This window comes from Phasianus colchicus, chromosome Z, assembly GCF_987193195.1.
Source record: "Phasianus colchicus chromosome Z, bPhaCol1.hap1.1, whole genome shotgun sequence".
In the NCBI taxonomy this organism is placed as follows: Eukaryota; Metazoa; Chordata; class Aves; order Galliformes; family Phasianidae; genus Phasianus; species Phasianus colchicus.
In genome coordinates this window covers 57823764-57836739 of record NC_143476.1, presented here as the reverse complement: position 1 = coordinate 57836739, position 12976 = coordinate 57823764, and the positions used below count along the sequence as shown (strand labels likewise).

The following is a 12976-nucleotide window of genomic DNA, read 5'->3' as shown; positions in this document are numbered from 1 at the left end:
TCTGTAACACCAAAATAGGGGTGGGGGATATTTGCAAACTTCCTAATTCCACATGCTGCTTGAGGGTGAGGTGAGTTGTAACCATTGATGCCCTCTTGCTTTCAGTCTAAGCCACAACTCCTGCTGGAGAACTCCTGAGACTTGCAGTCAAAGGCAGCCAAAACTGAGTGGAAAACAGAAAAAGAAATGTCGGGGGGAAGCCTTCTGTAGAGATGCTTAAATGAATCACTGTCTTCTGACTTTGTTATGGGTCTGCCTGGTTATGGGATGACCTCTTAACAGATGAGTTAAAAAGCATGCCAAAGAAGCCAGCCAACTCAATGAAGCAGTTCTGTTTCCCTTTTCAACAGCAAATGTGGTAGACTGAGCCCTTCTTTTCACAGATTGATACAGGGAACATTTCAGAAATAACTTCCAAATCTATTATTTAGAAAGTGCCTCAGCAGAATTATCTACACCTCACATCTTAACAGAGTTTCTATGAAAGACAGAAGAATAATGGAACATCTGAAGGCAAACAGAGTTAACCAGGTTGTACTCTAAACTGAATTTTAAGTGTGTGTATTTTCAGCAGAAGACTTGTTACCCATTTTCATTTGTTTCTGCGCTTTTCACAAAGCAATTGGCATTTTAAGGAAGGTGAAATACTGACTTCATTAAAACAATGTTATATGACATCTTGGAATTATAAAAATACCTATGCAAGTAACTTTGAAGCATGCATGAAGTAAAATAACAAGTCCATTTTTCAAAGCACAGAAAGAATCCAAAATATTGAAAATATTAAAATTCTGTGCATTAATTATTAGAGCTTCTTTAATTCTACCCAAGTCCAGTCCTTCTTATCCAAACAAGTTATTTATTTGCAATACAGAATCTACTAGGTACATTAAAAGAAATCTCTGTATTTGCTATCTGGGAGACTGCAAAGTAAATGCAGTATTTATTTTCACACTAAATTTGAGATATCAAAATAATGCATATGTTTTAGAATAGCACTAGATTCTAAATTATGCCCCCAGTAATGCTGAATGGAACCAAAGTCCACGTTCACTCTAAAAGAATTTATTTTTTTTTCAGACTGAGGTGGCAGTATGAAAAAGGCTCTTCATGAAAGATGAAAAATGAACACATTATAAAGATCAGCAATATTTAAAATAAAACAACAGGTTCATTATGAATTCAATATGATCAAGATCAGCTTCCTCTCTCCAAGTTTTTTAGGTGGTTCTCGAGCTTCCTGGCTTTAAAGCTTGTCTACTTTTCAGTAGAAGTAGTTATTCTTCTAATTACTGAATAATTCAGCTTCTGTACTTTATCAGGTAATCTTAAGTTCAGAGAGTTATCTACAAAATACAGTTAGACATGTATAAAAGTTACAGTGACCGTGAATTATGGAACAGCTCTTCGAAATATATCTTTAAACCTACATTCAGTATTTATGAATCTAAATATGTATATTTGAAGATGTGTATACGTTGAGTTTTACTTCTCTCCTTTGTTGTTTTGTTGTTGCTAAGTTTAAGCTTTTAAATGAACAAATAAGCAATTCTGTACCTTATTTTTGAAGTAGACCTCAATTGGCAAAATGAAGCCAGCATAACCAGATTCTTCAACTTTGTAGGGTGGATCCTTGCACACTGAAACAGAGAAAAAGCCAGTATTTAAGAGAAAATGTTTAAAAACAGAATGTGAACAAATAATCTGCAGCAACACTTCCATGAAAGCGCCATTACAAAATTACTCACACACACAGTAGGACATATCTTTCCATATATCAACATGAACTTTGTAAGCAAATTGCTCCTCCAATACACAACCTACAGTTTGGAGAGAGCAATGTGTGTATATGTACATATATACACACACATGTATATTTTTCTGTTTCTTCAGTCTCTTGGAACACAAGAACCAAGGGATATCATCACCTGGTGAACCTGCTATCACAAGGCCTCTCAGAAAAAAAACATCCAGGAATAAAACTGCCAACACATTCTCCAGAGTACTATCAGTAGTACATCAACCTTCTGAGGAAATGCAAACTTAGTAAATCACAAAGTAAATTAACATAAGTTTTTCCTGCTACCCCACCATTCCCCTCCTGTTTTGCTGGCACTAACCCCACACAGGGAATTCAAGAACAAGGGAGACTCCAAGTCCTTGCTAACCTGCTGCAGCTGTCTAAGGCTACTGAGTTTTCTCCACGCAATCAATGGAAAGGGAAAAGCATTAAAAAAAAGCAAAGGAAGAATAATCTTCTCCTGACTTGTTTTCAACACAGTTATCTTAGAAACAAACAAACAAACAAAAAAAACCAGAACTGATTTTGTCTCTCTTGGAAGGAAGAGAGAACCTGTGATTTATAAGGTGAGATTTGAAAAGATTTTGAAGAAAATATTAAGATAATAGGTCAAAACTGAGAGGTGAATTCAGACAGAAAAGGCTTTTAAGTTATAAATTAAGCATTTTATCTTAAAATCTCAAAGAAATATTACTTCATACTGATGTCTTTCCTTATAAGAGCTTACCAGCATTTGAAAATGTAAACATAGCAGCCCTACCTAAGCAGAGTTAGAGATTATGGTAATATATACTGACAGCATTTCAGCTAGGGCAGTAGCCCTCCTGCTTCTTCAGATTCAGAAGATGACTTGAAGAAAAAGCCTCTGTGACATTGTTTGATTGCCCATGCAGATATAAATATAGGACACTGAAAGCTACTCACAAAATATGAAAGTGATTAAACATCAGATATTTATAAGCTGTAATAATACATTATCTGGTTCAGAGATTTCAGACTCCATTTCATGGCATACCAGAAATCACCTCCTACTTTATTTAAGAAATAAAAAAAAGGTCACAGCAATGTCTTCCTAAGAATTTTATTGGTGCAGAACACACTGTCAGCATAAATACTTTTTTTTTTCTCTCCCTCAAATCTCTCTTCTTTCATACTCACACAACTGTTAGCAAATCAGTTTCACATTACGGTTCTGAAAACAAAGTCTGTACTTGCAGACATTGTTGAAACTTGGGTGATGGGTTACAAAACGCTCAGCACTTGCAAATGATTCTGAGTGTCTTCCTAAACTGAAAGACAGGCAAAAAATTTTACAGTCTTGTGCTTGAAAATTTCCATCCCTCTCCCTCCCCACCCCCCGAAAAAAAAAAAAGCCAACAATGAAGAACAGGTAACGGTAAAACTGTGTTACAATTGCATGTACAATTACAACAACTAAAGTGAAAGCTAGTACATTATTCTCACCTTTCCTGTAGACACTTAATATACATACTAGCAAAAGCAACACGTCTGTGCAGTCTGAATCAGGACCCACTGGCATAAACTCTTTCTTGTTTTAAAACTATTACAGTTGGCAATCAGGGCTCCTGCAACACTTGTAAGTTAGCCAGCAGCTAACAACCACCCAGTTCGGTGGGCAGAAAAGAGAGAGGTGGTTCACCTAACAGGAGATACTGAGCAAAAAGTAACAGAAAAGTAAAAATACTGCAGTGGGAAAAAAAAAGAAAAACTTGATACATCTTGGATGTCAGGTGAAGCATCCTGTGAATAGAAAAAGGAAAATATCACTCCCATTTTTATGAAGGGCAGAAATGAAGACCTGAGGAACTACAGGCTGGTGAACCTTGTGTCCGTGCCTGGGAACACTGGGGAGCAGATCCTACTGGAAGCTATGGTAAGACACATACAAGATGAGGAGGTGGTCTGAGACAGCCAAAGGCTGATCATATAAATCCTTCCTCTCTTCTATCTGGTTTGAATAGGTGATCCAACTTCAGTACTGTCTCAGTAATAACTAAGGCCCTACCGATTACTACAGATCCTGTGAAAAATTAGTTCCTGCACTGAGAAAGCAGTTTCAGAGAATATCATCACTGCAACACAATGAGAAGCAGCCACAGGTATACAGTCTCATCTCAGGAGAACGATAAGGGCCGGGAGGAGTGAAGAGAAAAATAAGACAGGCAAATTTCAGTGAGTTCACTGCTCACAGAAAAGCACATTTCATCTCTTGTGTAGAACAATACAGAATTCATGATACCATGTCAGAATGCAAGATCTTTTCCATAAGTGAAAGCTTTGATCTTAGGTATTTGCAAATGCATTTGCTAAACATAGATAGACCAGATTACCTGAAGCAATTTTTCATGCAATTTCAAAATAAATGCTGGGGAAGCATATGTATATGTGTATAGATGTACCACTGCTCAAGTACTGATTTACAGTAATATGTAAATCTCAGGTGTTCACCTACACTATATAGTCATTTAATTTCCCCTGATAGGGGATTATTTATACACTCAGCTGCAGTTCTAGCTGTATTAAAAACAAACACTTCAAAAACCTGTAGGAACAGTGAGAAATACATTGCCTACGCTCTTTAAACAAAATATGCCTTCCAGAAACAATGTACAAAATATCAGTGTGCATTTTATAAACATATACTGCAGTATATTTACAATAAAAATTGCAGTAACAACATCAGCATTTATTAACAAGGATTTCTTCGCTGTATGATCTCAGTACCTGTTTTGCCACTATTCCCTATTACACTCATTATTCACAAATAGATGTGTGCGTATAGCTCTCCTTCAATGCACTTTACAACTAAATTCTTCTGGTAATGTCAGCATAATGAGATATACAAAATTACAGCAAGCCAGGGCAGGAGTTTGTAAGTTCTAAATTATGTTTATCTCCTACTTGTCAGGGCAACTTGTCTACAGCTGACATATAAATGGACTAAAACATTTATTTCAAATAGTTTGCTTCTTTATTGCACAGGCGAAGCATTATGTTTAAGCACACACTCCCATGTACTGTGTCAGACATAACTGACACCTGAAGAACAGTTGTAAATACATCTTCATGTTTTGGTTTAAGTAATAGTAACAATTCTGAGGCCCATAGAGATTACAATAACAAAATTGTGGTAATAACCCTTAGTTTTAAAGCTTTAAGAAGAGATTTGTTTGCCACTCCAACAGTCAAACACTTTGTGTTTATTCCTTGATGAAAAATATGGTCAGAAACAGTAAATAAGGACAGAAATTCGTTTCTAGCAGGCCCATGCAGAATTATAGCTGTTACAATTCACATCCACTTTGTGCACCCTACAGGACAGATGTAGTGGGTCTTGTGGGTATTTTAGATTCCTGCCTATAATTTGTTCACATTGGTCACTGTCTCATCAACTTTTCCTGCTAATTATCGTCTTCACTGAAAGAAGTGTCACAAATGAACAGCATTAATTTTCAGATGAAAGCAGGCTGCAGTACCAAACTTCTCCTGACATAAGAAGCCAGCTTTAAGTACTTGGCTGTGATTTTTATGAAAAATCTTTTACCTCAGTACAACAGCTGGTGAGCTCCAGTGCTCTGACTCTATACAAAATGAGACAAGAAGGATGGCATGTGTTGTACCCTAGCTTCAGGCATACCCCAGCCATTAATACTAACAAATTGCCAGACAGGTTCAAACAACAGCTAGCTAAAATTACTACGTTGAATGTGGTTTAAGTGGTAGCTCATGCCAGGAATAGGATGTTCAAATCAGCTTAATAACTTACGCTGACAAGTCTTTCATGAAACACATAGAACACTGAAGCAAAATTACAGAAAGAGATCTAAGAGAGAATTAAGATTGAAATTTCAGCATTGCATTTACAATCATATTAAGTTTCCTATCCCACATACTGAATTGCCTACTTCCTACAATTTCACAAAAAAGTGAATCCTAACGAGGTTAGAGAGTAACGCTTCCTGTATAAAGTATCTACGTGTCAACCACTGGCTACCATGGCTGACCTGCAGACACTGGGGAAAATGTTTCCAAACTGAAAGAGGGGAGATTTAGATTGGACATGAAGTTTTTTACAATACGAATGGTGAGGCACTGGCACAGGCTGTCCAGAGATGTGGTGGATATCCCATCCTTAGAGACATTCAAGGTTGTGCTGGATGGGGCTCTCTGCACTCTGATCTAGCTTAGCTGTAGGTGTTCCTATTCACTGCAAGGAAACTGAACCTTTGAGGACCCCTACCAGCTCCAACAATTTTATGGTTCAGTGGAGATCAAACTGATGCACAAGACAGGAAGAAAGGAAGCAGAAAATATTCTGTCGCATCTAACAGTGTTTTCCATACCAAGTATCACTCAACTACTTAACCCAGCACTGGCCTTTAAACACTGCTATAAGATCAGCAGATAGAGTTTATTAATCACTCTGAACAAATATAGTCAAAATAAGGTACGTTTTTACACACTTAAACACACAAGGTGAATTAAAGCCAACTTAAAAGTCTGCATCTGCCCTCTTAATTCTGATTCTTCACACATAAAGGCAGAAAACGCCTTTAGCACACAACTGACAATGTCTGAAACACAGCACGGAGCTTCCTACTTCCCCTGACTAAAGTGAAGCAACCAGAAGTTTTCCACATACAACGCTGCCAATAATTCTGAAGACTTTATAGGTGTTACTTAATTTAATAATTTCCAGTGCATATATGCAATCTATGTGCCCAAGAAACAATTAGGAAGATGAAGCAGCGAATTCAGCAAATCTAAGTAGTCCTAATTTTCTATTTTCTAAGCGGCACATTCCCTCTGTCCTTTAAAATACAATCCCTAAGTGTTTTGACAAACTGCTTGAGATTAGTAGGGACACCTAAAGCGTCTTCAGCATTTCATAGTGCTGTGCAAGCTAATTTGATGCACACATGCTGCATATGCAAAAGAATATATTCTCTGCCACAGGTACAGGAAAACTATACTGTCAGAGGACAGACAAGAGCTACCTCTTCTTTGAAGTTTCATCTTATGTGAATTTCAACAGTATAACATTGCAGGACTTATTTTTTCCTATAGTATTTTCCAGTTTTGCTGAAATGGGGAAAAAAGTGGGTAACAGATTACGGAGCAACACTGGATAGTCACAAATCACCCACAGGACATTGAAATGCCATATTAGACCCTCAGGTCCCACCTGAGGTTTCAGGATTTTCACCAGAAACAACACTGATCTTAGAAGCCCCAGCAACTACAGGCATCTAAAGATACTTCGGCACCTGTGAGCTTTCCAGCTTAATCTCCTTTATGAATTGTGCAGAGCTTGTCCTCTTGAGTCAAGTACACAAAAATACTAACCTATATTCTGCAATGCACATGCATGCAACAATCCTTTATGAAACAAAGAATTTAATAGAAATGTCTAGGATGGTTCACAGTTTAACCCTTTCCATTTATCTGCCCCCTCAAGTTTCATTCATTTCTGATAATTCATTTTCAGAGCTATCAAATTAAAGTGACACCATACCCATGTCAAACACCTCTGTCAAACTGCAAGCCAAGGCTAAGAATTTTCCATCACATCTCTCAGTTTCTGAGGTTATCTTACTGATTAGTAAGTCATTTATTTCACCTGTAAGGTTTTTAATATTATTGAGCACATCCTTTAACTTTGAATAATATCAGAAAAATTCTCTTGTGGAGAGCAGTTTCACATGAAATGTGTTTTCATCAGCCTTACAATGGCTGGAACAGCTCCTGAGCTGAAGTTGGAGGCTGTTGTAGCAGACTCTAGCAAAAGCTAAGTAGCAAAGGACATTTCTTCAAAGAGTGTGAAATAAAGTATTTAAAATAAGAAACAGATCAGAGATTTCACAACACCATGAAAGCCATACTATTCAGTTGCTGTTCACTAGAAAAAGACCTTTTGAGATAATATTAATTAGTATCTAACTGCAAAACAGACAGAGTAAGCACAACCTGATTATCTGTGGCAAGAGCATTTCACACTTAAAGAAGCAATATCCACTCTTTCCCTATATTGCATTTTGAGGTCTGCAGACAGACTTCAAAACATTTTAACTTGTGTCAGTAGGAAATTGCCTGTTACTCAAGTATTCAGTATTAATCATAATGACTCTTTCTTCATATCAAATGTACTGGAAAACATTAAAAATGTTGCTTCTGTCATTTACTTGATAGCCTTACTGATGCTATTCAGAGCAGCTGCATACAAGATCATGAATAACAGTCTATATTTCATTGCTACTTTAGCAATTGCAGAGTGAGTCTAGGAGAAGGAAAACAAAAAAATAGTGTTTATGTCTGGTTAATATCATACATAAGCAGATGGGGGAAAAAAGTATGGTATCCTAGTATAAACAAACATCTATATTATATTAATATGATATGCACTTAAAGCTATAGAAGGGTACAGCTAAGGTTAAAATAATTAATTATTTACACATATGTTTACATGAATGTGTCTGTTTGCTCTGGCTTTCACTCAACATTTCTTGCCTAAGAACCCAACAAATCTTTTCAACTAAAAATAAACAGTAAGCACAGATTCCAAGTCTGTGTGCAATTCATTCTATTATGAATATGATGTAAAGTACACGGCATAAACACAGCTTAAGAGCCGCATGTAGGCAATGCACATGTTTTATCTGTTGGCATGCAGGTAATTATTACAGCTATTATATTATTTTCTCATTGAACACTTTGGGGGAAGAGAACAAGAGAATAGGCTGCCGCATGAGCATAATGATGAGTACACTATAAAGAAGGAACATGGAAAATTCAGATTTTCCTAAAAAAAAGTTTAAAAAATTGTAACACTCTACTATAGCACACTCAGTTTTATTTTTCTGCCTTTAATAAGTACAAGATATTAATTACTGAATGCCAAACTTAGCTCTCTTCTGAAAGTTTGCAGCCCTACACCCCCTATGTAGGTGGCAAGCTTTCCTCTGTCTTACACAATGGAAAAGGGAAGAGAAAGAAGTACAGATTAGAACTTATAAGTAAAAAATCGTCAAAGCAGTACATGGTCTAATCCCTAGTAATTGATTTTGTTCTAGGCTAATTCCAGCATAAAGTGAAGAAATAGTTTTAAAAAATCCTCACCTTAAAAAATGCTACATTCATGGGGTTCTATTTGTATTACTAATCTGCTGGTAATCTGTAAAACAGTAACAAAAATAAAGTGACAACGTTGTCCAAATATACATTTGATAGATTTTGTCTAGGGATTTGTCTAAGAAAGCAAACTGCTTTCTTAGGCATTAAAGCCATTTGTTCTGCTCTCTTTCAACTCCGTTTTCAAAAATGCCTGGGAAAAAAAGTAGACAATTACATTTGCAAATTGGTCTTTTTCTTTAAAAGAGTAAACGAAACAAAAAAGAGAAAGATTACAGACTGAAATAATTTTTGGTTGCTTATATATTATTGAGTAAAAATATTTTCCAGTTCAAAAACAAAAATTTCCTGTTGGAGACTTCCAATTGGGAGGGGAAATACACTTCAATAGTATATGAGAAGGGATTGATTTCATAAGTATAACAGCATCTGCAAATTCAAGCTGGTTGCAAGCAAGGCAAAAAAATTGAGGAACATCTATTTCACCGAATCCTTGAAGCCAGACAACTCTAAGAGACCATGCTACAGATATACAGAAGTACAGAAATAATGCTGCTTATCAATGTAACTTGCTTACACATGCACAGACAAAAATACACACAGTCAATATTAGTTTTTCACATGAACCACTGTACTCTCACATGGAAACTGGACTCATCTCCAAAGTCGTCTTTCTAAAAGAGAAGACCAATCTGGAATCTGGCTGCTGGCTTAGTTTTAAGCACCCAGTACAGCCCAAGTATCAGGAAGCCCCATTTCAACCTCTGAACTTTGTTATGGTTCACTTGGAACTAATGAAAATAGACTTTCAGCAAAGACAAATATCTAGTCTAGAATGGGAGCTGTGTTCCTCAGTTTCCCTGTAAAACTTAGCCTATAGTTGTTTCTGAGAAAAGATATGTACTCTTTCAGACACTTGCACTGTGTTTGCTCACAGCTTTTCTATATCAAAGCATATTCTTATTGGACTCCATTTATCCAAAGCATGCTTTCCCTCTGCAGATTCAACTGATGATACACAGTAACAGTTTTTTAAATCTAGCATTTTTAAATCTAGGAGTTCCTTAGTCTGTTTTACTTATTTTTAACCTAACGATTGAATGACTGCTCCAGGAAACTGTGGGAATAGATGGATCTTAGGTTATATTCTCATCTGATTTTCTCAATGTTGAAGACCACCCCTAACTACAGTATGCATGTAATCCACTATTAAATTAAGAAGAACTCTACTTATCCCAAAATCTGGTCAAGGACAGACTGAGTAGGGTCAACAAGGGTAAGAGTGATGAACTGCATGAAGTAGTGTAGGGCCATGTACCTCTTGGGAACTGAGGAACCTCTGCTACAGCTGGCACTTCTTGTCCCCAGCAGAGGGTTGACCCTCCAGCACTGCACACCCTTCACCCCAGCAACAGAAAGACATACTCCACTGGGCCTGGACCAGTGGTGCATAGGCTCACTCTGTATTTTCAATTGATTCCTAGCTGCCAGCTGCATTAAGGGAGACATCATATTTACTTCTGTGATCCCTGAGAAACGAAAACATCATCTTCAGTAAGGTGGTCACAGTGTGAAATGTGCCTGTCTGAGGATGCACGCTGGGTGACTGTTAATAAAACCTTCCCACATACATAATCCAATATACGAAAAAGGAAACACCAACAATAATAACACTGGGGCTGCAAAGAGACTCAATACACAGAAGCAGGACAACCTAAAATGAAACTAGTAACACTTGCTGTGACAAGCTCCACAGGGTGCCCTGTGGAGGGCAGGCTTGCAGGGTTCAAAGGAGAACAATGAACTGGAAACGGGTGAGGAAAGGGAATTGTTCCAACAACAGATTTCCACTCCAGATCTTAGGAACAGATTTTTGTCATTAGGAGAGGTTCAGTCACATGCATCAGAAATGGAAGATGTTTTCCTAGCTGTTCACCAGGGTAATTCACATAGACTTTGAGTGCTCTTTAGACACACCAAGTCCACCAGAAGTAGACAGAGCAAATCAGTCACATGGTTGTCAACCATGGAAACAGACAGATGGGCTTTCCACTGGTTTTAAATTATGAGACATTAAGATCCCTGCTGTACAATGACTATTCACTCCAAGCAAGGTCCTCCAAGCAAGTCCCAGTTAAATATAATTAAGAGGAAGACTAAGAAAAGAAATAAAAGGACAGCGTTGAAAATACAGAACCACCAAGCATTCTTACAACTCACTCTCCAAAATATACTTGCTGGAGAATATTTGTGTCTATATACCAATGACATTGTGGTAAAATGGTAAAAAGTATCATAGTCTACATAAGTTGTAGTATAGTCCTCATGAGATTAGAAAATGAAATCTTGATTCTATCCAGTTGTTTACATTCCTATTAGAACAGCATAGAAGATGAAACCTCCTTTCTGTTTCAGGGTAGACTCCAGAGAATGAAGAAATTAGCCATGTATTTTTCTTTCAGGCAAGATTTTACTTTAGTTATAAGAAGGAACAATGACAGACTGAATCTGATTTAGTTTTCTTTCAAGAACAATTCTAACCAGACACTCTTAAGCTTCTTCATAGATATAGTAAGCTTAAAGATTTCATGCACCAGCAACAACAGCATAGTAAAGCTGTCCACTGTCCACTTTATGGTTAGAGAAACTAGGTGCACAAAGAAAGTACACTGCCTAGTAACACAGCGTACATGACAAAATCAGATAAACAAGCCCAAAACTTGAATGCAGTGTTGTGATGGCACTACCTATTCCTACTTGAAGACTTCAGAACCAAGAAAAACATCAAGAGGGGGGCTGTAGAAGAAGCATATAGATAAAACATACTACAGGGAAAAAAAAAAACTTAAATAATACAGAACAAACGAACTGGTTAGACATTTTCTTTTCCCTTTAATTAAAAAGGTAGGTAGCTTAGACCTTTGTAATTCTTAATGAGCTATTTTTCAACATGAGACTGCTAATCACTACATTTATTAATGACTGGTTGTAAGGCAGAGAGCACACGGAGAAGAAAACGTCTCAATAAAAGAAAAGCAGATTAAACACCAAGTGAGCATTTTAAGGAAAACCAGGTGACTTAACATAACTTCCTACACTGAACAAAGTAATAACATATGATAGTCAGTGTAGAGAAAGACATAGAACAATCTAAAACAGCACAATGTAGAACTGTAATTCCATTTTAAGTACCTATCAGTCTCTACCATAACCTACTGATGAACATGAAAAGTCAAAGCAATCTCAATGTGAATCCAGTAAACTGGAAGATTGGCTATTTCAGTTAATTAGTATGTCTGTTGTTCTACAGTGTAGCATAATTTCTGTGGGTAGCTGAGTTGCTGATACTTATGAGACTATCTTTTTTATTTTTAAGATGCCATTTGACACAAAACCTCTTGACACCTTAAGCCCAATACATTTCTGTATTTATCATTTGCAGTTTGCCTGTGAATCTAAAAAAAAAAAAAGCAAACAGCTTATGTTAAGTTCTCATACTCACTCCCATTCCTTGCTTGGAGAAAATACACGTGTATTAGGTTAAACTCATTAATCTCTTTGACATGCTAAAGTAAATATCATCACTACCAAAATACACAAATTTTACCTTTGTATCTTATTGACAGTTTCTATAGCATTCAGAGCAGGTTTTGTCCAAATCCACAGTCTTTGACAATGGCCTAAACATTTGACAGAGACTTGGGGATATAGTTTCAACACAGTTAATTAAATGGATCATTTTTAATGGAGATAGAGAAAATAAAACAACTGCCTTATGGTTGCGTAGTGATCTGTACTTATTTTCTCCTATTTGTTTTTTCTCACCTCTCAGCTAACACTCTTCCCGGAGAACTGCACAAGGATATACAAGTGTTCATAATTCTACTCTTGCTAACTATACTTCATTGCAGGAATAGCCTAAGAAATACAGCTGTAAATCCTCACAGGTGTTCAGGCAGCCTTTGCTACACCTCAGTGAACACTAATCAATTTTACCCATAGAAAACATGCACAATAGCAGGAAAT

General features: G+C 36.8%; 1 protein-coding gene across 2 annotated transcripts in view; it reads right to left on the bottom strand.

Moving 5' to 3' along the window:
• MLLT3 (MLLT3 super elongation complex subunit) overlaps positions 1–12976 on the bottom strand; it is a 109532-nt gene that overhangs the window by 49307 nt on the left and 47249 nt on the right. For both annotated transcript variants that reach the window (XM_090130931.1, XM_031609995.2), the window contains exon 3: positions 1558–1640. In XM_090130931.1, the coding sequence (XP_089987057.1) occupies positions 1558–1640 (83 nt within the window). The remainder of the gene's footprint in view (positions 1–1557; positions 1641–12976) is intronic.